The sequence below is a fragment of the Miniopterus natalensis genome, chromosome 10 (genome assembly GCF_054644295.1).
Source record: "Miniopterus natalensis isolate mMinNat1 chromosome 10, mMinNat1.hap1, whole genome shotgun sequence".
NCBI classification, from domain to species: Eukaryota; Metazoa; Chordata; class Mammalia; order Chiroptera; family Miniopteridae; genus Miniopterus; species Miniopterus natalensis.
In genome coordinates this window covers 71,450,605-71,478,258 of record NC_142090.1, presented here as the reverse complement: position 1 = coordinate 71,478,258, position 27,654 = coordinate 71,450,605, and the positions used below count along the sequence as shown (strand labels likewise).

Here is a 27,654-nt window from a genome sequence, read left to right as displayed (position 1 = left end):
TTTCAAATTTGTTTTATTTTCTCTCTTTGAATTTTCACTTAGAATCAGTTTGTCAAATTCTACAAAAAATCCTTCCAAGATGTTGACTGGGATTACTCTGAATCTATAGTTCAATTTGGGGAGAATTGACATTTTAATAATATTGAATCTTCTCATTCATGTACATGGTATATCTCTCAATTTATTTAAGTCCCCTTTCATTTTTCTTAGTATTATTTCATATATTTCAGTGTGTGTATCTTGATATTTTTATCAATTTTATTCCTAAGTATTTAATATTTTTTATATCATTGTATATGACATTAGTTTTTAAATTTCAATTTCCTATTTTTAGCTTTTAGTATACAGAATTAGAGTAGATTTTTGTATATTGATCATGTATTGTGCAACCTTGCTAAACTCAAAGATAAGTTTTAGTACCTTTTCCCCCCATAAAACGGTTTACATAGATGACAGTTTTACATCTTTCTTTCTTATATGGATGCCTTTTATTTTCTAGCCTTATTGTACAGGCTGGAATTTCTAGTGCAATGCTGAATAGAAGTGGTGAGAGTCTACACCCTTGTTTTGTTCCAGATCTTAGTCTTTCACCATTTAGTATGATGCTAACTGTAGATTTTTTTGTTTTGATGCCCTTTAATCAGGTGAGGTAATTTCTTTCCATTTCTAGTTTGTTGAGAGTTATCGGGAATGGGTGGTCTCAAGAAAGCCAATTATACTGAAATATAGTATTAAAAAAATTTAACAAAAAATTCAAAGTTGTGACATAGTTATGCATATGTTTCATTATTAGCACATTAAATAACAAGATCTAATAGTGATGAATGTAAATTTATTCTCAGGTATCCAGAATAACTGTAATGTGATATGAAAATTTCTGTAATTTTCATTGGTGACATCACAGGCACTGGCAATACTGTTATAGTTTGTTGTTTATATTAATAATAAAAGTAAATTAAATTTCTATAAAGAATAGGTAGGGAAAAAGTTGCAATTTCCCCCCATTTAGGTTCATTGCCTTTGAGTTCTATCCAGAGATTCCTTGTGGATCATAAACTATTAATAAAAACCTCAATGGCTTTCTGTTTGAGTAAGAAGAGGATTCAAAACTGCTGTTATGGCCTACAAGGCACTACTTGATTTAGTCCCTGAGTATCTCACACACACTCTGCCCACCTCTCTCTTCCTGAGTCACTTTGACCCCTAACTCCAGGCCCTTATGTTTACTGTTCCCATATTTAAGATAATACCACCTCTGTCCTGGTTATTTATTTATTGCCTCTCAGGTCCAAATTCACCCTTTTGCCTGACAAATATTTCTCCTTTACCAGGTGGTAAGATGTCAAGTCCTGTCTGTAGAGTCCTGGAAAGACATTGCAGGAGGAAATTTTTCTTTCTGCTCTTTCTCGTGGCTCACTGGGAAAGCCATGCAGGGTGTTCTTTTCTCCCGTTCTGCCTACAGTTTTTTTCAGAGCTAGGTGCCTGCAGGGTACAGTTTGCTCATGTGTTTGGTCACCAAGTGCTTTCTCTAGCTCTTGGTTTGGCCAGTAAAGGTGCAACCATGGGGCCCAGACAGCATGGGCCTATGTGTCAGACAGGTCACTGATGCTTGCACCTCCTACACACAGCTTTGTTTGTACCCCCAGGATCTTCCCTAGTCCCGACCAACCTGCTTTAACCCTCTTTACATCCCACACCCCTCAGAACTACTCTCTTCAATCGCCACTTTTACCTCGTCTCATTTCTGTATCCACATTCAGCCTCCCTTCCCTTGACATGCCCAGAACCGGCTCTGGGCCTCAACCCACATGCTGAACATTTTCCACAGCACTCTCTCTAGTTGTGCCTGGAATTAGAGGACTCGATCCCGTATATGCTGGTGCTGATCTGTGTCCTGGTAGCGGAGTGGATAGCGGAGTGACCCAAGTTGATCTTGAGTATCACTGTAGTATCTGTACTACACTTCCTGAGCCACTGTCTTAATCCACAGTTTGCCTCACAGGAAAGAATAATACAACATTCCCATGAGATTTCTTGTCCACACAATGGCTTCTGACAAAAATGCCGTCTTATTTGAGGGCCTCTTTCTTACAGTGTCACAGTGACGTTAGAGTGAAGTTTGGGAAAGACTTAGGTTTTTATAAATTTAGTGCAACAGTAACATTTTATCATAAATAAATTCTAAATATTGTAAGGATTAAATCAAAATTCATTGAAGAACATGTCGGTAAAACTTGATAGTTGAACTATTACCTCTTTATGTTGAGCAGATTCCTCAGACTTGTCAGGAAAGTCTGACTTGATTCTCTTCATGGAGTACAGAGGAGTTGAGCTGGCATTTTTTTCAGAATATGCCATTGATTCCATCTGTTTATCAGCTTTTTTAATATCCTTAAATGATGAGTATACAAGTTACCATGATAATAATGCCTTAAAAATTCAAAGGAATTTTATTAAACAGACCTCTAAACAATATTGCCTCTGATATTGAAAGTGGTTTATTCTTGTGCAGGTCTTGCTAAAGTTTTCAGGCTTCACAGAAAGCAAGTGTCACTCATATTAAAATGTGAGTGACAGTAACTTATCATGCCTTCCCTGACCTCCACTCCCCACCCCACCCCAAAGATCTGTATAATTAACTGGAGAAAACAATGCCTTAATCCAAAAACAATTATTCCACCAGCAGAGACAGATCTTAGTTAAAGGAGCTTTGTGAGGGAGATGACTCAAAGATACTGTTTCTGACCCCTCTTCCTAGCTTTCTGGGTAGCTTATAAATTTACAACATGTAGCTAGGCACTTAAATGTGAGGCTAGTCCTATGCCTGAGGGAGGTCTCAGGAGAATAATACTTCCCAGGCCTGCCAATGCTGCCCATTCCACACTGATTAAAAAGCAAAACTGCTGCAGCCAGCTCATAAACAATAAAGAATTCCAAAAATATCAAGTTGAACTTAATGTAACTGTTTAAATCATAGGATAGGATGAAGTTCTAAACCAGAATGCTCTAAATCCAGTTTTGTTTTTCTTGCTACTCAGGGAAATGAGGCCAGTTTTAGTGAAATAAAGGAGATACATAGTCTCTGCTCATCTGAGTGGTGTAAGTAAATAAATTTGACTTCCCCATGAAGGGAGGAAGGGGATGAGACAGAAATGTGGAGCCCAGTGAAGATGATTGTGGCCGAGACCAGGGTGGGGAGTAGAGATGAAAGACATAGGTGGATTTAGGTACAAAGGAGAATACGCACATGAAAGGCTTCCCAGGGACACTGATTCTTTGACAAGCTTAACAGCTGTTATTCAGTCATTTCAAAGCACAGTGAACTTTAACCAGTCCTATACTATCCTAACATCTTTAATCACACATTCCTTTATGCTATCACTTTTTTTTTCTTATACATTTCTCTACTGAGGAAGAAATCTTTTATTTGACTTTTTTCAGGAGATATTTACTTTGTGAAAAGTTTAAAATAACATTTTGACCTCTTTTTATAATAAATTTTTCTAAGAAGGTGCTCTAACAGGACAAAGACAATGCCATTTCCTGAGAAGGCTGCTAGACAAAATAACAAGTTTTGGTATGTATATATCTCTACCTGTTTTTATTTCATTTTCATGTGGACACTAAAGGAATATGTCTGTAAATAATTATGCATGTTCAAGACAAATAATTACAGCATTAATCTCCATGGTTTGAACTTTTCTGAAAAGTTTCATTGGGTAATACTAATGCTAATAACAGTAATATAATAGGATTTATGTCGATGATAATTCAAAGCACTTACATGAACGAACTAATTTAATATTCACAGGAATTCATGACTAGATTACTATTATTTTCCCCATTAGACATTAGAAAACTGAGGCAAAAAAAATTTAAATGACTTGACCAAGGTCCTAAAACTATTAAGTGGCAGAGTTGGGATTCCAGTGAAAAAACCCCCTGCTAACATAAAGTTATATCAGGTAAACATTACCTGTGACATTGCAAGTGAATAATATAGACTTTGTTTTGCCATTAATTCAGCATGTGTTCCTTTTTCCACTACCATCCCATCTTTTATGGTCACAATCAGATCTGCACTTCGAATAGTGGAAACTCGGTGTGCTACCACAATTGTAGTCCGACCTTTGCTTGCCTACAAAACATTAAGTACAGAAAAAAATATAAAATTAGGAGAAATAACAAACTCTTCTATTTAAGACAACTACTCGTCATATATTTTAAATGTAAACGAGTGTTATCTTTGGATATAGAAACTTGGAAACATTGATACATTAGGAAGGCCAATGAAAATTAAAATGAAAAGAAAGTCAGACAGTTAATTAGATTCCAAATTGGTGGATTTATAAAACCACAGTATTTTAGAACTAGGAAGGAAACTAAAACCCATTCAGTCTGAGCCACCTAACAGCTCTCTGGTTATTAGTAACTAAAAGTAACTAACATACTCACTATTTCTCATTTTCTTCATCTTTAAAATGGGGATATCTCTTAACTAGGTAGGTAAAGATTCAAAGTAATGTATGTTTTTAACTTTTTTATAAGTATCATATACATATAGAAAAGTACATGTAAGTGTAAAGATCAATGCAATTTCACAAACCAAAAATACCCAAATGCATAGTACCCAGGTTAAGATACAGATCATTATCAGAACCCTTAGACTCTTTCAGGCTCCCTTCTAATCACTGTTGCCCAGCTCACACACACCAATGGTAACCACTATCCTGACTTCTAACAGCACAGATTAGTTTTGATATTTTGGGGGTATATTATGTAAACGGAATCATGTAGTATATGTCCTTCTACGTCTGGGCATTTTTGTTAAACATTGTGTTCTTTACATTCATCTATTTTGTTGTATATAATTGTGAATCATTCACTCTTAATGCTGAACAGCATTCCATTGTGCAAATATACCACAATTTATTTACCTATCCTACAGCTGATTGACATTTGGGTAGTTTCAGGGTTTTTCCTATAATGACTAGATTCTTATACATGTTTATTGGGTGAACATATGGACACAATTCTACTAGTTATATACCTAGGAGAGGAATTAATGAGTCATATGTCCAGCTTTTTTAGATTCTGCCAAATAGCTTTTCAAAGTGGTTGTCTCAATTTATAAACTTTTGGAGAAAAGTAGAGAGCTTTGGTTACTCTATATTCTCACCAACACTTGGTAATTTCTGTCTTTGTCTGGTAAGTGAGTACTATTGTGGATTTCATTTGCATTCCCCTGATAACTAATAAAGTTGAACAACTTTTTATATGGTTAGTGACAATCTGGATATTCTTTCCTGTAAATTGTAGATTTTTGCTCATTTTTCTATTGGACCTGTCTTTTTCTCATCAGTTTTCAGGAGTTGTTATATATTCTATATATGAGAACTTTGTCAGATACTATGTGTTACAATTATTTTTTCCTTCTAAATGGTTGTCTTTTCACTCTCTTAATGGTACCTTTTGATGAATATAATTTAAACATTTTAGTGGTGTCTAATTGATCAGCTTTTCTCTTAGTTTATGATTTTTTGTGCCCTATTTAAGAAATCTTTACTCCAATGTCATATGGATGTTTTCTATCGTTTACCTTACAATCTTTATCATTTGCCTTTCATATTTAGATCTATACTTCACTGGAAATTGTGTATGATGTTAAGTAGGGGTTAATGTATATTTTCTCCATACAGCAGTACCCCTTATCCAAGGTTTCACTTTTCATGGTTTCAGTTACCTTCAGTCAACCTTGGTCTAAAAATATTAAATGTTAAATTCCAGAAATAAACAATTCAAAAGACATTCTGAGAGAGACAGCATTCATATAACTTTTATTACAGTATCTTGTTATAACTGACCTATTTCATTATTAGTTATTGCCTTTAATCTCTTACCATGCCTAACATAAATTAAACTTTATCATAGGTATGTATGAATGTATCGGAAAAAAATAGTATGTATAGGGTTTTGTACTATCCACAGTTTCCGGCATCCACAAGGGGTCTTGGAATGTACCCCCTGCAGATAAGTGGACCAATGTATAAGTTAACCAGTTGTCCCAGCAGCATTTTTTGAAAAGACCATCCTTTCTCTGTTGCACTGCAGAGCTCTTTGTCATTAAATCAGGTGACTGTTATTTTGTGTCCGTTTTTGTATTCTGTATACTGTTCTGTTCAGCTTGTCTATTATTGTGCCGATACCACACTGTCTTAGCTACCACAGATTTAAACTACCCCTTCATATCTATTAATACAAGTCTTTTAGCTTCACTGTTCCTCTACAAGACTGTTTTGATTATTCTTGAGGTAATGCAGTTTTGAAAATGCCTAGCACAATATCTGATACTTCTGGCATATTGTAGGCATACTAAAAACTTTCTGGGTATTTAATAGCTGATAGCTAGTTTTATTAATACTACAGTACTGATATATTGCTGACATTTATTTTTATTGTTCATATTTTTATTCTTATTTATTACAGAGAAGGAAGCTGGAGCTCAGAGAAGTTAAGAGGCTTGCTCAAGGCTTCACCTAGTCACTGGATGGACTAGTACTAGAATCTGGTATGGTGTCCTCTATTCTCTGAAAAAGCTCTCTCCATTGCAGTATAAATTCTCGATGAAGTAGATGAGTATTTCTTTCAAACTCTTCTATTCCAAATCTATAAGAAAACTTTTTTAATGAAACTTTTCAAAATAATAGAATAGAATTTATTGGAGGTATCTGAACAGGGGAATAGTGTATATAAATGAAATTTGTTCTTTAAAAATTACCCATCACTCTGCATTTACATATAGATACAGAATCTTTAAGGTCTATTTCTATTAAATTCTATTTTTTTAATATAGGCAGATCTTATGTTTTTGTGATTTAAGAGGTTGTAAAATGATCAAGGTAAAAATGACTGATGCTGTAATAAATAACTATAGACGTAATAGTTTGAACTGCTTTTATTGCTGCTTTTCTCTTTTTGCTCCTTAAGACATATATATAAATTTTAATTTCAGGTGATGCACTCAAGTCAGTTCTGTTATCTTTAAAAAAGAAGTAGGAAGGCCATAGAAATAGTCATCCATCAATAAGCCAAGCAATATTACAGGTTAATTATTAACTACAGCTGGCAAAAATAATTCATACTTTTGAGAATATCTTACATTTTAAAGAATGTTAGATTTTTAAAGGTTCTATAGCTAACATTTTTCTATGTGGTTTTGCTTATTAGGAAAGTATGCTTATTTCCTTCTGAGAGACAGGGAAACTGCAGCTCACAGAAGTTAAGCAGTGGATGCCAGTCGACATAGCAGTCATGTGGCAATGCTAAAACACAAACTCAGGTTCTTTGAATACTTCAAGTCCACAAACCCAGTGCATCTCTGTGAGGTCTTCCTGTTAAAGTGACAAAAGCACTTTGCATTGACTACTTAGACCTTGTAAGTTTTCTCTTCCTGTGCCTTATACAGCACTAAGGACATGTTGGTACCTGAGATACTTGAAATACAGAAGATGAGTACAACTGCTTACAGCTCCACCACATCATAAATGTGACCTAAAACTGATGTGCTAGCCACAGGGAACCAAAAATTCAACACTAATTGTTTCAGACTAAGACAGAAGAGATGTTGAAAGCCAAAGTCTCCTAGAAAACTGAAGAAATCTGAGCTGATGCTTTGTCTTTTAGCAAGAATTGCTGTAAAGATAAGAGAAGTCGTACAATTCATTCCACTGTTTTTTTGTTTTGTTTTGTTTTGTTTTTATGCCTCAAAGTAGGTGTGCTACATTTTCAATAAGCTTTTGTTGCTATTATTTCAATAAAATACCAATTTGAAAGAATTTCCTAGCATCTCCTCTTTTCCTTCATAGTTCATACAAAGCTAAAGCCAAACAATAAGGTATTTGACCAAAGAAAGGTCAACAGGAAGATAGGTCTCTACTTGACACCTTGCTGGCATTTTTCAGATTACTTCACAATTCCATGCACAACCATAAATCACCAGGTAATTAGTGTGGACTCTAAAATAGAGGGTGCTTTAAAACTTGCCTCCAAGAATTGCTAGGGCAGAGATAAGAGCCTGAAGAGACCAGCTAGCTTCTCACCAGTGGTGGTAATGGGCCTTGAATAAAGATGGGCAACAGGAAAAGAACAATGCAAAGCTGTGAGCATTTGAGAGGGCCTGCATTTGACCGCTTTGTCAATTAACAAGGATATTATACTCTCTGAAGCCTGTAAACACAGTTCTGGTGCCCCACAACAAATGTGGGGGTGGGAAACCCATGAGAGCACAAATTCCCACTGACTGTCACTTAAAAGTGGATTGGGGGTCCAATGACAATATATGCCTATGGTCTTCAAACTCTCTCTCTTTTTTTTTTTTTAGTTTTTTAAAGGATTTTAAGCAAAATCCTTTCACAGAGTGAAAGCACATGTGGAAACTTGATATATTTAAATAAACTGTACCAATTAATGGTGGCTGCTCTGATTGAACTGATGGTGGGGGAACCCTACCTGTGCATCCACCCCACTCCCCACCTTCTTTTACTCCCCAAGAGGCTCCTAGAAAATCCCAGTCCCCAGTATTCCAAGAATACAGTCTGAAAAATCTCTTACTACTCTTTTACAAATTTCCACTTCTTTTAGCTACAAATTTTAATTGACCACGTGCTATGATAAGGTCTCTATGGTAGTTATATGGGAAACATGGATTTCTGGTGTCTTAACTACCTCACTATGATGTCAAAAGCTAATTGGCTTGGCATTCTTCTGCAGCAACACTGGTTCCATAACTGAACAATGTCATATGACAGTCAGGTCACTTCACCTGTCCAAGAATACTTTCTCTTTTGTAAAATGAGATGACCAATAGCAGAATATCAGGCATATTTAATAAGTGACTCATCTACTCCTTAACCCCTTCCTTTCAACTTGTAGGAATCCACTCATGTGAATATATATATGCTTAGGTTAAGAGCCTAGAAAGGGAAACACATTCAACATCTAAACTCTTTGCTGAGATGAGAGCATTTGTGCTATCTAATTAGTAACAAGGAATAATACTCTACTACGAAGTTTTCTTTTTAAAGACTGAAATCTTTTTATTCTCCCTTCTAAATAAGTTAACAAGTTAACAGCTGGCAATAATAAAATGATTATAGTCATTTAATACCTTTCTACTTCATTTAACTTTGTTAACAGATTAATTATTTGTGGATACATTTACAAAAAAAAGTAAATGAAGAAGTGATGGGCAAGAAGAGAAAAATGCTAAAATAATTAGCTCATCTTTCTTTTGGGAGGGAGTAGTATCTTATCTATGTCAGAATACTGACTGATAAACAATACACTACAGAGTCTCATTTGGCAGCAATTAGGACAATCAGTATCTATGCACAGGAGCTTTCCTTATTTGTGAGGGAGGGCAAAGCTTAGGAATAATTTCAATTTACAGAAGTAACTAAGATACTTATCAGTATAATGAAAAAATTACTATATTTTTAAAGCTTTTTATTATATTTTAAAACTTTGAAATATCTTGCTAAGTAATAATGATTTAAATTCATTTGTAAAAGAAAAATCCAGTACCTACATATATACAATAGGATCAAAATAAGCAGCTTAAGGGGACAAGAGTGAGTGTATTATAAGCCTACAGGAGTGCCTCAATTTGGGGTATGGTTTGAGTTTCTCTCCCAAGAGGGCATAGTGGTTTTGGGAAGAGGCTAGATTGTTTTTTTATATTTATTTATTTATTTATTTAATTTTATTTATTTATTTATTTATTTATTTATTTATTTATTTATTTATTTATTTAAATATCTTTATTGATTTCAGAGAGAGGAAAGGAGAGGGAGAGAGAGAGATACGAACATCAATGATGAGAGAGTCATTGATCGAGCCCACAACCTGGGCATGTGCCCTGACTGGGAATCGAGCCCCAATCGCCTGGATCCCAGGTCGACGTTCAACCGCTGAGCCACGCCCGGCCAGGCTAGATTGTTTTTTTAAAAATGCTGGTAAAATATGTATAACATGAAGTTTATCATTCTAACCTTTTTAAGGGAAGGGTCCTGGATATGAAAGGCTAATTTCTTTTGTATCACTATTCTTTTATATAGAGGCTTAGACAGCTATTACTTTTTGGTAATAAAATATAAACAACATTTTAACCATTTTTAAGTGTATAATTAAGTGGTATTAAGGACATTCACATTGTTGTGCAACCATAACCACTACTATCTTAAGAACTTTTTCTTCATCCCATACTGAAACTCTGTACCCTTTATACCAATAACTCTTTATGCCCCTTTTCTCTCAGGCTCAGTCACCTCTATTTTATTTTCTGTCTATAAATTTGACTATTCTAGGTATCTCATATAAGTGTAATTATATAAACTTGTCTTTCTGCTTCCACTTTACTTCAGTTAGCACAATGCTCTCAGAGTCATCTGTGTTGTAGCATGTGTCAGAATTTCATTCCATTGTATGTCTATACCAAACTTTGTTAATCCATTCATCTGTTGATGGGCATTGGATTGTTTCTACCTTTTGGCTATTGTGAATGGTGCTATTGTGAACATTGGTACACAGATACCTGTTTGAGTCCCTACTTTCAATTTTTTTGAGTATATACCCAGAAATGGAATTGCTGGATCATGTGGTAATTCTGTTTAATGAGGCTAGTTTTGAAGAATGATCTGGATTCAGATTTTGCTTTAGTCCCTGGCAGATGTGTAATCTTGATGCAGTACAGCATGGTGGTTATGTGAATGAGCTATAGGGCTGATAGTCTGGGTCCAGGTTCTGTCTTGTTACTCAACTGCTACTTAACCTCCCTGTGCTTTTGTGTGTACATCAATAAAGTAGAGAATAAGTGTTGTTATCTCACTGGGTTCTTGAAAGGACTAGCTATTATTATCATTTATTCCTTTATTACACCTAAAACAATGGTTTATGAATGACTTCAATATTATTTGTAAATCTTTGTGTACAAGTAAAGTGCATTTGTAGTTTTCTGAAGAGTTACAGAGTCTCAATGGGGCTCTGATCTATTAAAAGGAGAGAAGCACTACCCTAAAAGAAGTTAGTGGCCTATAATTTAACACTAAGCCTTACAAATGTGAGCACAATTGATCAGGCTTATAAAATGTCCCATGATGCCCGGGGAATGAGGTAGTTTCTGTGTTACCTTTGTTCTCCTGGCTAAATTCCAGCCAAGGAAATCCCCTTGCAGAAAAACTCCTTTCTGTTCCCAATAATTAAATGTCTCTACAAATGGTTAAAAAAAAGAAAAAGAAAAAAAATCTAAAAAATCCCCAATATCACAGAGAACAAGATATGTAACTGACATAGACACACCAAAATATGTGTGTGTGTGTGCAATAATGAAGTTATTCATTATTCAACCCACGATAACTTCAACTCTGGATAACCACTTCTTGGGGCTTAATTTAATGAAGCTACTGTAATATACTGATTTTCTTATTGTTTAGTTCTCCAGGTGGTATAAATATAATGTAAGGGGTCTCGGAGGAAGACCAACAGAATGCATCATAGTGGGAAAGAACAGTGATGATAAAGAAAAGCCCAAGAAGGTTGCAAGAGAAGCAGTTCTGTCTTTTGTGATAGAAACACTTCCCTTATAATTAATAAATGGCCTTTTTAAAGGTTCTCCATTGATGTGGTATAGCTGTACCTCCCTTAATAATAATTATTCCTTAGATCTGCATACCACTTTTAACATTTCAAAGAGATTTTACAGGCTTTATTCCAAATCAGTGTGGGATTCCTCTGCTTCCCCAGTGACCTGGAGATGTTCATTGCCATGCCTCCTCACAGTAGGACAGCCTGGAAGCCTGCTGCATTGGCATGCCAGGTCCAAACCAGTAGCTGAGTGGAAATCCATAGCTTGTGACATTAATCTGTATCCACTGACCCTAGGTTCTCCTCTTGAACAAGATTAATGAAGCAAAACTAGTTTTTGGCAAGCCTAAATTAAGAAATTCAGAGAAGAGCACTTCAGGCCTTGGAACTATTCTGTATCTCACTCATCCAAAATCCATTCAACAAATATTTATTGGCTGTCTACTAATGGCCAGGCATCGTTCTACTGCTGTGGACACCACAGTTAATCAATCAAAGCCTTTGCCACCAGACAGGTGACATTCCAGTGGGAAAAAGAGAGACAACAAAATAAACACACAGTATGTTAGCTGATGAAAAGTGTTACGGTATGTTTAAGGAGCAGCCAATGTTGGGGAGAGTAGTGGGATGTGTTTCCTGAGGAGTCTGGTACTAACTCCAGAGAACCTTGGAGCTTACTGCAAGGAATTTGGCTTTTATTTAGAGTGAAGAGTGAGGTAAGGGGTCACTGGAGGATCTGATGCTGAAGTAGGTCATGATCCAATTTACATGTTAATAACATTACCTGGCTGCTGTGTTGAGAAAAGACTGAAGTGGGCATGGGCTGAAGCAGGGAGTTAGCTATTGCAATAATCCAAGTGAGGACAAGAGTGATAGTTCCCATGTGTCCCTTTTAAATCAAAACCCACCTCCTGCTCCAGGAAACTACTGACTTGATATTTTAAAATCACTATAGATTAGTTTTACTGGTTCTAGAACTTCATATACAAGGAAGACAATAGGGTAATGGAGAGAAGGGGTTGGGAGGAATATGTGATGGCTGGGCATGGAGAGATGCACCAGGAAGGAGGAATACTTTTTACTCTTCCCTTTTTGGTTGGCCAGTGGCTTACATGATATTTTGAGTTGTAAAAATCTGTCATGAGTTACAAGGTATCACGCAGCAGGTCCTGAGGTTCTTAGATGAGTACAAACGAAACCTGCTGGATGCCATACTCTCCATATGTACGGACCTTCTCCAAAGGCTTGATTCTATAACTGCTGTATCTGTGGTGGGGGTATAGGACTCATGGCACTGGAGCTTTTGCTATCTTGCCTATATTTTAACCCTCTTCTTCGCCATGAGTCACTTTCCAATAAATTGAGGCATATATAATTAATTCAAGTTACTGTGCTACATCACCCCACTTGTTACCATTTACTCTCACCCCCCAAAAAGACAAACATTGCTTAAAGCAGTTTCATGCATATATACCTCTACAATGTTGACTTAATCCCCCACTTTATAAATTGAAAAACAATAGTAAATGTATTTTTAAAAACTTAAAAGCCCCCATAACTCTTCCACACAATTGTTATTATTTTCATATATGTTGCCTTCATTTTTGTTCACATGTACAACTATTTTATATAATTGGAATAATAGTTTACAAATATTTTGCATTGTTCTTGTTTAACTTATGATGTAGATTTCATTTTAACCAGTAGGAAAAATAAATTGTGTATTAGTTTATCATGTTGCCAAGCAACTATTCATTTTTAAGGTTCGAACAATTTTTGATTGCCTGAAGTGATTAACATACTGGATGAAAAGACAATGGGGACAATATTTAACCTTTAAGCAACTCTGGAGACTATAACAATATGCTTTTAAAAATCTTATATATATATATATATGTCAGTTATACCTCAACAAACCTGGAAAAATTCTTATGTAATTTAAGATATGGTTATGTTAAGCGTAATAATTTTTCAGTACATTGAAGCCTTAAGGAACAAAATATCAACAATTTTAAACACAATTTGAGTGCATTCTATAGATAGAGCCCTGTCCTAGATATTAAATATAAAAAAGTGAATAAGCATTAGTTATGCCCTTGAGGCATGACTATTTCTTGAGGGATCACTGTTTCTTCTTCACCCAAATGAACAAGTTAGCAGTGTCCACAATAAACATGCATTTTCTTATCACTTGTTTATTTTATGAAATTAAGAAATATCACGTGCAACATGTGACACATTCACCAAGGGATGGGAACAAGGGTAAAAAACTTACACGATCTGATTTGCCAGTTGATAGTAGTAAGTAATGAATTTTTCAATAAGCAGTGCGCACTCTGACTGCCAGTAACCATTTCTGGTCTTAAAAGTCAGCATTTGAAAAGAAAAGCCTATATTTTCCTTGAGAAAAAAACAGCACATTTTCAAACAAAGTCAAAGTAAAATGTGTCATTTAGCCTTCGGAAGGGTTTGGAGGCCATGATTAAGAAGAGGGGTTGGTCGCCCTAGCTGGTTTGGCTTGGTGGTTATAGCATCGGCCCGTAGACTGAAGGGTCTCCGGTCCGATTCCAGTCAAGGGCATGTACCAGGCTGGGTCCCCGGCCCTGGTCAGAGACAGTGTGGGAGGCAACCAATTGATGTGTCTCTTTCACATCGATGTTTCTTTCTCTCTCTCTCCACTTCCCCCACTTCCACTCTCTCTGAAAAGCAATGGGAAAAATATCCTCGGATGAGGATTTAAAAAAAACATAGAAGAGGCTTTGGCCATTGAAAAAAGTATCTGATGGCTTCATACCACCACTGCCAGCTATCCTCCCAAATGCAGTGCAATTTGGTAGAGTCACGATGGCACTGTGGCCATGACGCATGTGCGGCAGCTTGCAGTAAGCAGAAGGTCAATGTGAGGTTAGAGGGCCCAGGGCTGTTGGGATAGGATGGTTCAAGTTCAGGTTAAACCACACTATATGCTTCTCTACGTGAGGTGAAATTAAGTTAAAATGAGTACTCCAGGGTTACCCTAAGGAAGAAAAGTTGTCAAAGAGAATCCTACAGGTGTGTATGGAAAAGGCAAAGGTGAATGTAGTTATAGTCATGATGATGGCACTGGTGTGGGGTTAATATGGGGAGGTGGAAATTGCAGACCTCCCCATATTAAGGTTTATATAGGATGATCAACTTCAAATACATTTTTTGCATCAATTAAAGCATCTTCTCCAAATCATTTCCTATAACCATCACATAAATGTTTACAAGGGTGAACAAACTGCATCCATATGTTAAGGAGGACAGTAAACTTAATAAGTAATCCACTATGGCACTATACTTTCTTGTATTTAAAAACAATGCTGAACTAAGAATCTGAGAATAAGAAATGTGTCCGCTCACTTACCTTTTCCAGTGCAGCTTGAACAATGGATTCGCTTTCTGTATCTAGGGCAGAGGTAGCCTCATCTAAGATCAGTATCTTTGGGTTTCGAACTAAAGCTCTAGCAATCGCGATCCTCTGTTTCTGTCCTCCACTCATTTGAGCTCCTTTTTCCCCTACTAAGGTATTAAATTTCTAATGAAAAATAGGAAAGGGCAAAGAAACAGAAGACAGGGTGATCAAATGATTAGAAAAGAAAATGACAAATAATCATAGTTTTATTTCAATACTGTAAGCTTACTCGCTAGTTCAGCCTGGCTGGTTTTGACCTTTGATTGGTTCTTTGTAAAAACAAACAACTATTTTTAAGTCTAGTAAAGAGAGGACCTAAGGAAAATGTGGCTAAGGATAAAAGAAATGAGAATATATGATAATAGAGATTTTAAAGAGGATTAATAATAATTTGAACCAATTTTCAAAGTTGTTAGAAAATTTTTAGAACACATTGATATCTTTAAAAGAACACTGTAAGTTGGAAAAAGGAATCTGAGAGATGTAAGATTGAGTCCCGCCCAATCATTTTAGTTATCTGCCTGGAAACACTAGCAAATCTGTATTGTTCTTTCTTAAGTACAGAAAATTGCTACGGTTGTTACTGAGATTGAGTCCTTAAACCAGGAAAGCTATACCTGCTACATGGAAATCACCTTGAATACAGGAGGAGGGAGACCTGGGAGCTGGTATCATATCTATAATGTGATCCTAAGTAATGATGGAAAAATACAAAATAAATTGGCCTGCGTACTGAAAATAAGAAAAAGAACAACAAAAAAAGAACATTGTAATACAAACACATACTTAACTATTATTCAAAATGTTTATTAGTGTCCAGCTGGCTCAGAGGTTGAGCATTGATCTGGGAGGTCTTGGTTTGATTCTTGGTCAGGGCTCATGCCTAGGTTTCGGGCTCGATCCCCAATGGGGGGTGTGCAGGAGGCAGCCAATCAATGACTCTCATGATTGATGTTTCTATCTCTCTCTCTCTCCCTTCCTCTCTCTGAAATCAATAAAAAAAAAAAACAAAACAAAAAACCAAAATATTTATTAGCAATTTAATGTATTATACACAATCTCCTTCCTAGATATTCCAAAAAAGAGTATGAAAAAAAATTACTGCAAAAATAAACTTCCCCTCAAAACTTTTTTCAATTTTGGAAGACTTTTTAGGTCTTGTTTTACCTTTTTTTGGTATATGCATCATTAACAAAGTAGATATCTTTAGATATTTGAGGTTAGAGGTAACTTCTAGAACTAAATGAAACATAGTAATGTTCTATTGTATTATGTCCCTGATCCAAAGTTGATTTCTTCAAAGATATAGATTTAAATATCTTTTCTAAACCTTTAATTTCTAGAGTTTGACCTTCAAATTTGTTTTTTAAAAAATAGAAGCCTTATTTAGGAATAATTTAATAATTATGTATCCATAAACATTATGCACTCGAAAATGCACTCAATTTAAGGATACAGTTCTATGAGTTTTGACAAATGAGTATAACCATGCTATCACCACCCCAATAAAGATATAGAACATTTCTATCTATTGACCTAGAAAGTTTCCTTATGACCATTTCCAGTTGAAAGCCACACCCTGCCTCAGCTATGACAGCACTGATTTGATTTTAATCACTATCTTTCATTAAATTTATTCTATTTTATGTTTTGTGATCCTATTGAGAATGCCACTTTTAATTTTAGTTTCACTTGTAACTATTACTATTATTTAGAAGTCTAGTTGAATTTTTTCAGTTACAGGTCTTACCTAGTTACAGATTATCTACATCTTATTGAGTGACTTTGGTTGTTTGTGTCTTTCAAGGAACTGACCCTCATCAAGTTGTCAAATTCATAGGCATAGCTTTATTCATAATATTCCTTTTAATGTCTTTGGGATCAATAGTGATGTACCTTTCTCTCCTGATGCTGGTAATTACTCTTCTTTTTTATTGTTTCTTCAACAGCTCAGCTATAGTTTTAATGATTTTAGTGATCTTTTCAAAGGCTTTTGGTTTCAATGATTGCTTCTAATGTTTCTCCATTTTTTATTTTACTAGTTGCTGCTCTAATCTCTATTATTTCTCTCCTTCTGCTTGCTTTGGGTTTGATTTGCTCTTTTTACTCTAGTTTCTTAAGGTGAAAACTTAGTTTACAGACTTTAGGTCTTTTTACTTTTCTAAAATAAGTATTTAATGTTATAAGTTTCTCTTAAGGCAGTGCTTTAACTGTATCCCACAACTATTGATACATTTCATTTTTATTTCTATTTAGTTCAAAAGATCTTTTAATTTTCCTTGAAATTTCCTCTTTGAGCTATAGATTATTTAGGAATGGGCTATTTAAATTTCAAATATTTGTGGATTTCTACTATTTAATTCTATTATGGACTGATAACATATTTGATATATTCTTTGACATTGAAAAGCTATTAATTTTTATTTTAATGGCCCAGAATATTGTTTATCTCAGTGAACATTTCATACGCAGTTGAGAAGAATGTATTCTGTAGCTATTGGGTATTCTATAAATGTCAGCTCTAGTTGGTTGACAGTATTGTTCTGGTCATTCTATATCCTTACTTTCTGCCTATTTGTTCTCTCAGGTACTGGAGACTTCAAATAAAATTGTGGATTTGTCTATTTCTCCTTTCAGATGTATCATTGTCTTTTTTCCCCTCATTCATTTTGAAGCTTTTCTGAAGTGTATAAATATTTAAATTGTTTTCTTGCCTGTGGTTCATAGTTTCCTATTTCTTTGCATGTCTAGTTATTTTAGAACATGTGCTCAATTCTGTGCACTGATATTCTGGAGAGACTCTGAATTTGTTTCCTTTTGAAAAAAGTGCTGATTTTTGTTCTAGTAGGCAATTCAATTATTGACTTATCACCTTGAACTTGTGTAATCTTGGTTTTATGATTTGTTGGGAGTGAATCTGTAGAAAGTCTTGAAACTTGGCAGGGCCCAACCTCCAAGTTATGTCTACTCTGGGAATCTTGTTATGGCTTGGTTTTTGAATTTGTTAGGGCAGGTCTAGAGTCAGCCTTACTCTAAGGTGTGGTCTTTACTCCTAAGGTGTAGCTTTTATTGGTGTCTGAGCTATATGCCTGAGGTATTAAAAAGGTGTTAATGTGATCTCTCCACTCTGGCTGTGCTGTGCTTTCAACATCCCCACTATCCTGCTTGACCTCTAGTATCTCTGTTCTACTCTCAGCTTTGCAGCAGCTGCTCACTGGTAAGCCCTGGGTAGTTTTATTCTCAAAGATTCCCAAGGGATGATGACTACAGGGACCTCTGCCCCTCCCCCACCTCAACTCCATAGCTCGCTCACTGCCTCTGCATTTGCTTAAGCTGCTCTGAAATTCTCTCTTTCAGTTCAGTGGGACTGCTATGTTCTGTATGGATTCCACTGCCCAGAAATGTGGTAAGAAGTTTGTTCCCAGGCAGAATGATACAAATTCATGGACTTTCTTCATGAGCTTCCTTTATCTCAGGAATCACAGTTTTATGTTCCCTTTCATCCAGTGCTTAGAAGAAATTGTCCTATTTCAGCTAGACTTATGGTTGTTTATTGAAAAAGACTATCAAGTATTAGTTAAACCTAATAAATTGATTTTAAAATACATGTATGTCATAGAATTATCATAAAAATAATGTATGCTTGTTTGTTTTAGCATAGCTTTCCCTGATTTTTCATCTTTATGAATTAACCGCTTTTGAAATTTTTATTTATTATTGTATTTATCCTTATTTCTCTGGGTAAAAATGGCTGTGGAATTGTTTCCATCATCATAAGCTGGTGTCTTTAATTTGTTCTTTGGATGATATCTTTAAGATTTGCTATTCTATTTATACAGCAAGGGACATTTTTGTATAAATGAGACTTTTAGTAAAAACAAATAGTAACTTACAGGGTATAATTTAAGAGGCTGCAGAAAGCCCCTAATTCCAAGTGGGAAACTGAAGATTGCTGGTGTTTTGAGAAAAAGAAGTCAATGTAAGTGTCAAAAGGTCAAAGAAAGGAAGTCTGTGTTTTCCCGAACCATAAGGCAAAGATGACTTCAAGTATTTAATGAGTTTGCTGTCCTAATTATGACATTAAATAATGGAAATAGAGGTATTTATTATTAAAAGAAAAAGAAAGAACAAAATTATTATGACCCCATGGAGGGCAGCTTGTAAAACATACCCATTAAAATAAACTTTTTTGTTATTGTTGACTTCAGGGATGGTGGAAATTTGTATTTTAATTACAAATCTTATCCTTTCATTTTTACAGGGTACTCCTCACAGCAATTTCAGGTAATACTGATGAACAAATATTTTGGAAAATGTAAATAAATGGTTTTACAGCAATTGATTCTAAATACCTATTAGGATATGTCCTAATACCAAGAATTTTAGTTTATTTTATCTATTTCCAAGTATGACTTCACATCCAATATTAGCTCCACCTGCTTCCAAAAAATCATCATAGTTTTTCTTTTGCCTAATCACAGAACCAATCTAAACATTTTGTGACATTCCCACTCTTAGCCACAAGATGGCCTTACAAACCAACATTTTAGAGCCATTATTTCTCTGCTTGTAATGATGATTTTGTCTCATGTAATCTTTGTTATTTTTTTCTTTTTCATTTACAGTGAGAACCAATTAGAACCAAATAGGATTTTTAAGATTTATCTTTCAATGATGCATTTCTTTTGGTTGTTAGATGCTCTCTCATTTATAGATGTTTCATCTAGGATAACTCAAAAATTAATCACATCCTCCTATTCTGTAGAAGTTATTGCTTTGTTATTTCATTTTGTAATATTGGAGTGCTTTTGCTCTAAGCTAAGGACATAGGCTACATAGTGTACTTACATTGGGAAATTCCATTATAAAATCATAAGCATTTGCTTCCTTTGCTGCTTTCTCAATCTCTTCATCAGTCACGTCTTCTCGTCCATATTTAATATTGTTATTAATTGTAGTCCCAAACAAAACAGGCTCTTGGCTGACTACTCCAATATATTCTCGATAATGCCGCACATTTAAAGTTCTGATGTCAATTCCATCTACTGTGATCTGCCAATCCAAAGGAATGAACCATGTTGTGATGCATTTCACTGTACTGTGTTTAGTCTTTTCTTTAGTCCAAAACATAAGCTGAGAAGCATAGTTTTTCAGGAATCAAAGACTGACTATATTTTGATAAAATATTTATAGTATTTATATTAAGAGACTTTTTTTGGCATATAGGAACCAACAGAACTTCAAAAAAATTGGTTTAAAATCTCACCACATCACCTAAGTATCTTTATTCTAAGATTCACAAATTAGGTATTATAAATATATGTACCCTAGGTGCCACAATGCTATTGTGTAGATAAGGTGACACAGGTTTTAAGACTGATGTGATCTTTGCATTTTTTCTAAGAAATATCCTTCCTTACTTCTCTTCAACATCTCACTACCCTGCAAAAGGCAAAGTGTTTTCTATTCATTGCTATAAATAATAGTAAATAAATGCTGTCTCCTCCACAGATAGTGCCATTACCAATTACCCCAACATATTCCAATGAGAGAAGCCAATATTTCATAATTATAACTCATAAAGTCTCTCTTTCTCACCAACTGTGGTATTCTGTTTATGCAAGTGTATTTTATGCAACTGCTTTATATATGGAATGGTTATAAAATAATTTATTCAATATTACCATGGATGCATGAGTATAGGAGACTAAATAAAACCTCACTTAAGAAGTCAAATTTCAGTGATATCAGGCTATTGGAGAGTAGATTTTCTTTTAAAAATAACAGTTGAAAAACTGAATAGAAGCATTAAAAGTTATGCTTCTGTGACTATCACAGTCTCATTCTCTATGCCACGTACAAGGGTAAGAAAATTAAGTGCAACATTTTAAGTGACAGAAATGAAAGAATATATTCTTTACAGATGTCATTCTACTGGGATGTTTTGAGAAACTGAAATCTTGGTAAGTTCTGGGTACTACAAATTACGATGTTATTTTTATCTACAACATTTAATACCTTCTGACCTACTATATAACTTACTTATTTTATTTATTGTCTGTCTCTACTTATTAGAATGTAAACTTGATGAGGGCAGAGGTTTTTGTGCTTTGTTCACCAATGTATTTCCAGCAACTAGAACAGTGCCTGGTGCATAGTAGGTGCTCAAGAAATATTTGTTGAATGAATGAATATGCTGGAAAGAAAACAATATTGCTTCTCTCCGAGCTCCACTGTTAAAAATTAAAAATTGCCATAGCTGTAAGATCTTTGTAATAGGTGGTATTTCCAAATTTCATTGTGTAGACTGTGCATAATATTGCTCGGTGTACTTACAAAGCCGTCTTTGGGATCATATAACCTCTGCAGAAGTTGGACTGCTGTACTCTTCCCACTGCCATTGGGACCAACCAAGGCTACTGTCTCTCCAGACTTAATTTTGAGATTCAGACCTTTCAGAATCTATTGGAATGTATGGGAAGGAATTACATAAAACTAGGATAAGTGAGAATATGGTTTACATATTTTCAGAAATTTAATGTAATTAACATAAAACAAATTCTGTGACTCTTAAAAAAAAAATTTAGATCTTGTTATGTTTGTTTCACATACATGTAAAACAATAACCTGCATAATTTTGGAAAATAATAGTAAAAGAATCTCTCATCATCTCTCTATAAAGAAGAAATCTAAATTTAGAGTATTCATTAAATATTAACTAACCACAGCAAACTGTATTTTCAGCTGAAATACTTTATATGAATTTCATGACTACCAAGTTAGTGAAAATTTTGCCTTTTAATTTGCAACTGTATGAAAGCTTGCCAGATATCTCTGTGAGCTATTTAAGAAAGTTCTCTTTTAGAATATATTCAGCATTATAGCAAAATATGTTCTAAAGTAAAACAATTGCTAAAACTTCTTAGGGAAAATGAGACTTCACCAATAGAAACCCTCCCTCTTCTAGTGGTAGATCTCTTGGGGACATTTCAACTTAGGGGAAGCACATTAAAATGTTCTCAATAACTGGGGATTGCTACTGGCATTTAGTATTCCAGGGACAAGTGAGAAATTCTCACTTATCTTTGCTTGCATTTGTATGTATTTAGCCCTATACATATGGGAATCTTTCCTTGGATTCTCTCACTTTGATCTGCCCATTTGTAAAGAAACAAACCCTTTAAATAGCCAAACATAAAATCTTCAAAGGGCCAAGCAGAGAAAAATTCTCTAAAGGAGGTGAGAAATCAGGAAACCCAGTGGGAGGACCTCCTCTCCCACCTGCTCTTTTACTCTCGAGTCGATTTCTGTACTTTCCTTAGAAGAATTTGTGTTTTATTTAAAGTGAGTGACCTTTTTCTTTTTAAAAATTCTTCAGCTTAACAAACAGAGCTAGGTTTCAAAAGTTCATTTAAAAAATAGATGTTTAAAACCCAGAGAGCGCCCGGCTGGGTGTGGCTCAGCAGTTGAGCATCGACCTAGGATCCAGGCGATCGGGGTTCGATTCCCGGCCAGGGCACATGCCTGGGTTGTGGGCTAGGCAGCCGGTCAATGACTCTCTCATCATTGATGTTTCTATCTCTCCCTTCTTCTCCTTTCCTCTCTCTGAAATCAATAAAGATATATTAAAAAAAAAAAAAAAATAGCAGTTTTCCCTTTAAAAAACAACAAACAACAACAACAACAACAAAAAACCCAGAGAGCACTTTACTATGCAATATAATAGCACAACTGGTGCTTAAGTTTCCAGGAAGCCAACCCAAATGTAGTTGCAAAGTGGAGCTGAAATACTCTATTTATGTTAAGAAAAATGGAAGAAGACTACTGTAATAAAGGTAGTTAAGTAACAAGAAATTTTTTAAAAATAAAGAGCTTTGAAAAGAGAATTTCAATCAAAGACTTAGAGAAAAATAAGGAAGAAGAAGTAGGTACGTCTTTTTTGATGCAAATGATGCAGGGGACATTTGTTTGCATACTTTAAAAGGCATTAAAGGTTGATAACATTAGCAATTTTATTAATTTCACTTGAAATCATGTCCTTTTTCTAGGAACCGGGTATTTTTTGGTAGTTACTCTTTGCAATCTTTAACTACTTTTTTGGATGAATAACAATAAAATGAAAGGAGGAAGACAATAGAAGACACATTTTCTGAAGAACTTGTCAAAGGCTGAATGACAGAGGAAGGAGGGTAAACTGCTGCGTGTGCATGTGAGAGTGTGTTTGTATGTGTGTAAAAATGAAAGGGGAAGTAACTGAGGCACAAATGCTGGTGGCAGTAAAAGCCCTAGAAAAGGGAGAAGAGAAAGGCACAACCTATGCGTAATTCTCCCAGGTTAGAAACTAGGTTAAAATGAGTTATGCTGAGTGGGATAACATCCAGGGACCACCAATAGGTGGCACCATCAACCCAAGACACTTTGTTCTGCTCCCAAATCCAGAATGAAGGAATTGCAGGGAGGTGAAAATGCTTTAGTCAGTTGAATGTAGAAAAGAGGCTACAAATTGTAACTAGCTCATCCAGAGTTATCTGTCCATTACTGATCTTTCTTTCCTTCCTCCCCCCACCCCCTTTCTCTCTGTCTCTATTTTCAAGTCTCTGAGCAAAGCTGCTAAATCTTGGCCAAAATGATCCCAGATTATTGAATAAGAGATCTTAGCCAGTAGATGATAATATCAGAAAACTGTACAATTCTATGATTAATTTTAACCTACCTTGACAGATGGTCTTGATGGATAACTGAAAAAAACATTTTTAAATTCCACAGTTCCTTCTATGCATGCCGGTTTATAACCTGTTGTTGAAAAGTTACCTATAGCAGGTTTCTTGGAAAAACAAAAAGAACATTATAAATTTTCAAAGGAATAAGCTGACAATCACTACATTCTACAAAAATAGTTTAAAGATGGTTTTCTTTTACAATGATTTCCTTTTGGCTAGAAGGGCACTGATTTATATACATGAAGGTTTTAATAAAACACAGTCTCCTTGTAGAAGAATGAAAACAATCTCTCTTTCCATAGCCACCTGCCCAACATGGATTTTGCCCATCTTTTTGTCTTAGGGAAATGATTGTGCCTGTTTTTTGGTTTCCTTCTTACAGCAATGCTAGTCATCTTTCAAAGCAATTAGAAGTCTTACCTTATCAATAACCTGGAAAACATTAAAGGCAGCTCCTCGGGCTATAGTGAAGTTTTCAAAGTTAGGGGCTGCTGTTCCAATGCAATAACTACTATGGATTACACTAAAGAAAACCTACAAGAACAAAAAATATATAATATTTATCCTTTCTCAGCTATATAAGAGAGACAACAGAACAAAGTATATACTTGGTTAAGACTCAGACAGATACTAGAAAAATTAGGTAGGAGAGAATAGAAGCTGCTGCCAAATATAAAGGAAATATAATGCAAGTATATTTGACCTTTTCCTAATGTGGAACAACTTTTGATTGTCCCATAGTCCTGTTGTTATTACCTTTAGCAGGAAAACTGGCTTATGGAGGAGTGCCTGCCATATGTGAACCTGGTTGAGTGAGTGAGTTGCACTCCCCTCCTTGCTGGTCAACCCCTTGATCTCTAAAGAGAAGGATGTGTTAAATTTCACTAACTTAGAGACATTGTACTATTCCTGTCCAAACTTTTATGAACTCTTGTCTTACTGGACTCTTGTCCATTTTCAGACAGACACATCTCTGCAAAAATTCAAATAAGAAAACCCCACAAGCAAGGTGCTCTTTTCCCTACTTATAGATAAGGAACCTGACATTTGCCCAAGTCACACATAAACTGAGGAGTAAGGATGTGCCCCAAATTCCTCATGCTCAAGTTTCATTTATATGAAATAAATGGTTTAAAGTCTTAACTATGAAAGTTGCAAATTCAAAAGATGACTTTAGTTGGGAAAAAAAGAAATCTACTTGGAATGGGAGAGCCAGACATAAATTGAAGTATATAGACCAGATTAATTTAGTTCAGCAAGGCAAATAGTTCTTAATCCTGAAATGATCTGTTGATTGTTGAAACTTGGGAGGATAATTGTTCAAATTTAATGCATAACCTCTAAGAGTTTAAATAACTCTAAATTGTGATGCTGGACAGAGCTTATATAGTCTATTTTTTGTTTTTATTTTATTTTTTTATAGCTTCACAGATATATTCATTGATTTTGGAGAGGAAGGGAGGGGGAGAGAGAAAAACATTGATCAGTTGCCTCCTGTACATTCCCTGACGGGATCAAACCAAAGCCTTCTTGGCATATGGGACAATGCTCCAACCAACTGAGCCACCTGGCAGGAGCTAGTTTGTTTTAAACATTCTTATATGCTGAAAGGACACAGGAAGGGCAGGAGAGTCCACTCTATAGGATATTTCCAGAGGGAAGACATTTAGCAAGGTGAATGTAGAGTGCTATTTTATCTCAGCAAGACTGAAAGGAAGAAGTCTCATCAGAGACTGGCCTTTTTGACTGCTGGATTAAGAAAACTCTGTCTCTCAGAGGAAAATTAAATTATGATTCTTTTAAAAGTGTGATGCTTTTAGAAGATGGGCTGAATGAATATATCCTGTCATTCATAACTATAATTTAAAGGTGTATACAAATTATTTGAAGGAAACAAATATTTATTTATTAAAAACATTCATCTTTGAATTTTTAGTGTTATTCAAAGAGAAATTTTTACTATACTCTAAGTAAGAAAAAAAATTATCTAGACCAATTACTTTGTTCTCAAACAAGACTTACAGCAAGGACAGTTCCAATCGTATAACCAGGTTCTCCACTCAGAATCAAGGAGGTTCCATACCAGAAAGTGAGTCCATAGGTTCCATTCATAAAGAAGTACACAGCACCAAGAGAGAGTTTTGAAGCTATAGTCTTTTTAATGCCAACATCTTTTGCATCTTTTAGATTGTGTGTATACCTTAAAAAGACAAAACATAATGTAATAGCTCTTGGGGGGAAAAATAAAACCAAGCATATATGGTCATAATTTAAGGAACAGACCTTTGAATTTCTTTCTCTTGGGCCCCAAAGGCTACGACTGTTCGGATTGATGACAAAACTTCTTCTGCCACAGCTCCAGCTTTGGAATAGGCATTTAATTCCTTCCTGGTCAATGAGATGACTATCTGTAATAAACCATGACTGCAGTTAAACAAAGAATGACCCTGGGATAGTAACAATGTAGAGAGAATCTAATTCAGGTAGAATTTAAAATAACATAATTTTATTATTGCAAAGGTACTTAATATCACTTAATCTAACCTTGTCAGTTTGCAAATGAGGAAACCAGTGACCAGAATATTGACTTTTTAAAGTCTCACAGCAGTAAAAGAGCTTAGCCTACCATAACCTACAATCTAAATCTCAATTTTTGCCTTCTACCAGTAGAGTTTCACTGTTTTCTCTCTGTATTTTTAAAAACTTAGAAAACGGGTGTTTATATTAATACAATTGGTAAAGACTGGATTTGGAGAAGGATATTAGGGATACAGTTCTTTTGGGTGCACTCTGGGAATTAGTAAGCCTAATTTAACTTGATTTAATTTGTTATTATGTAAAAAGCAAAGCTTCCAGAGAATACTGGTCACAGGGATGTGGCAGAAAGAGAAAGATGATTCTGCATATGCCTGGGGTATGACCCCAGAAGCTATTACTATAATGCTGCCTTCCTAGTAAATGCTGTATCTCCAAACAGGTGAGATTCCAGAGACAGAGAGAGGAGAATATCATTCTTGGTGTTAGGGAGGTTTATGTGATTTCTCAAAGTTTTAAAATCAGAATGGGCCTTTTTTTCTATCATATGCATGTACTACTCCTTTAATTAGTAGAGGATTTAATTTAGTAATTAGCACACAGTTCAATGAAAGGGAACAGGACAAAAATTGTCCTCTGAGCTGTGAGTCTAACTACTGCCTACTCACATAACAGATCTATCCACTTTAAAAGTACATTTCACATCATTGGAGATGATTTTATGTAAGACATACCCGGACAGTTGTTGAACTCAGAAGGTAGCATAAGCTGAATAATATCCATTATTTTCTGAATTATTTTAAAAGATAATCATTTCTATAATATATCACTAGAAGGGAAGAAGCACCTAGCAAAAAACCTTGTACATAGTGAGTATTTAATAAATGTTTGACAAATTAAATTAAATTGAAGGAAGCTAGCAACAATCCACCCTGACTTCTTTAGCCATATGGGTAACTTTGACTTTTACTTCCTTCCTTTTCACAATCAGTTAATACAACAATAGCAGAACTTAGATTCCCCACTGCTGTGACTTTCAAACAACTTGTCTACTTCACCTCCCTGGGCAGTTAAGATCTGATCTTAGTAACATACTGTGGGTAATCTTCCTCCTGATAGGTCCTCATTTCAAATAAGCTAGGGATGAACATTTTGACAAGGTTTACCAGGTCAACACTAGAAGTCACGCTAAATAAAGATCTGCTGTCTAAACATTCAAGTCTATTGTTAAGGAATTATTCAACCACAAAATATTTTCATTGCTAAAAATTCTTGTTTGGTTGACTTTGTATATTGCTAGCAAATAAACTCAGTGAATTTTAT

The 27,654-nt window shown here is 35.1% G+C and overlaps 1 protein-coding gene across 1 annotated transcript in view; it reads right to left on the bottom strand.

Annotated features, from left to right (window-relative positions):
* The window catches only part of ABCB5 (ATP binding cassette subfamily B member 5), a 77,340-nt gene that overhangs the window by 38,284 nt on the left and 11,402 nt on the right, over positions 1-27,654 (bottom strand). The window contains exons 7-15 of the mRNA XM_016217003.2: positions 26,080-26,204; positions 25,819-25,996; positions 24,217-24,330; positions 23,790-23,900; positions 21,413-21,538; positions 19,925-20,128; positions 15,029-15,199; positions 3,977-4,138; positions 2,254-2,391 (exon numbers count right to left, since the gene is read on the bottom strand). Coding sequence (XP_016072489.2) covers positions 2,254-2,391; positions 3,977-4,138; positions 15,029-15,199; positions 19,925-20,128; positions 21,413-21,538; positions 23,790-23,900; positions 24,217-24,330; positions 25,819-25,996; positions 26,080-26,204 — 1,329 coding nt within the window. The remainder of the gene's footprint in view (positions 1-2,253; positions 2,392-3,976; positions 4,139-15,028; positions 15,200-19,924; positions 20,129-21,412; positions 21,539-23,789; positions 23,901-24,216; positions 24,331-25,818; positions 25,997-26,079; positions 26,205-27,654) is intronic.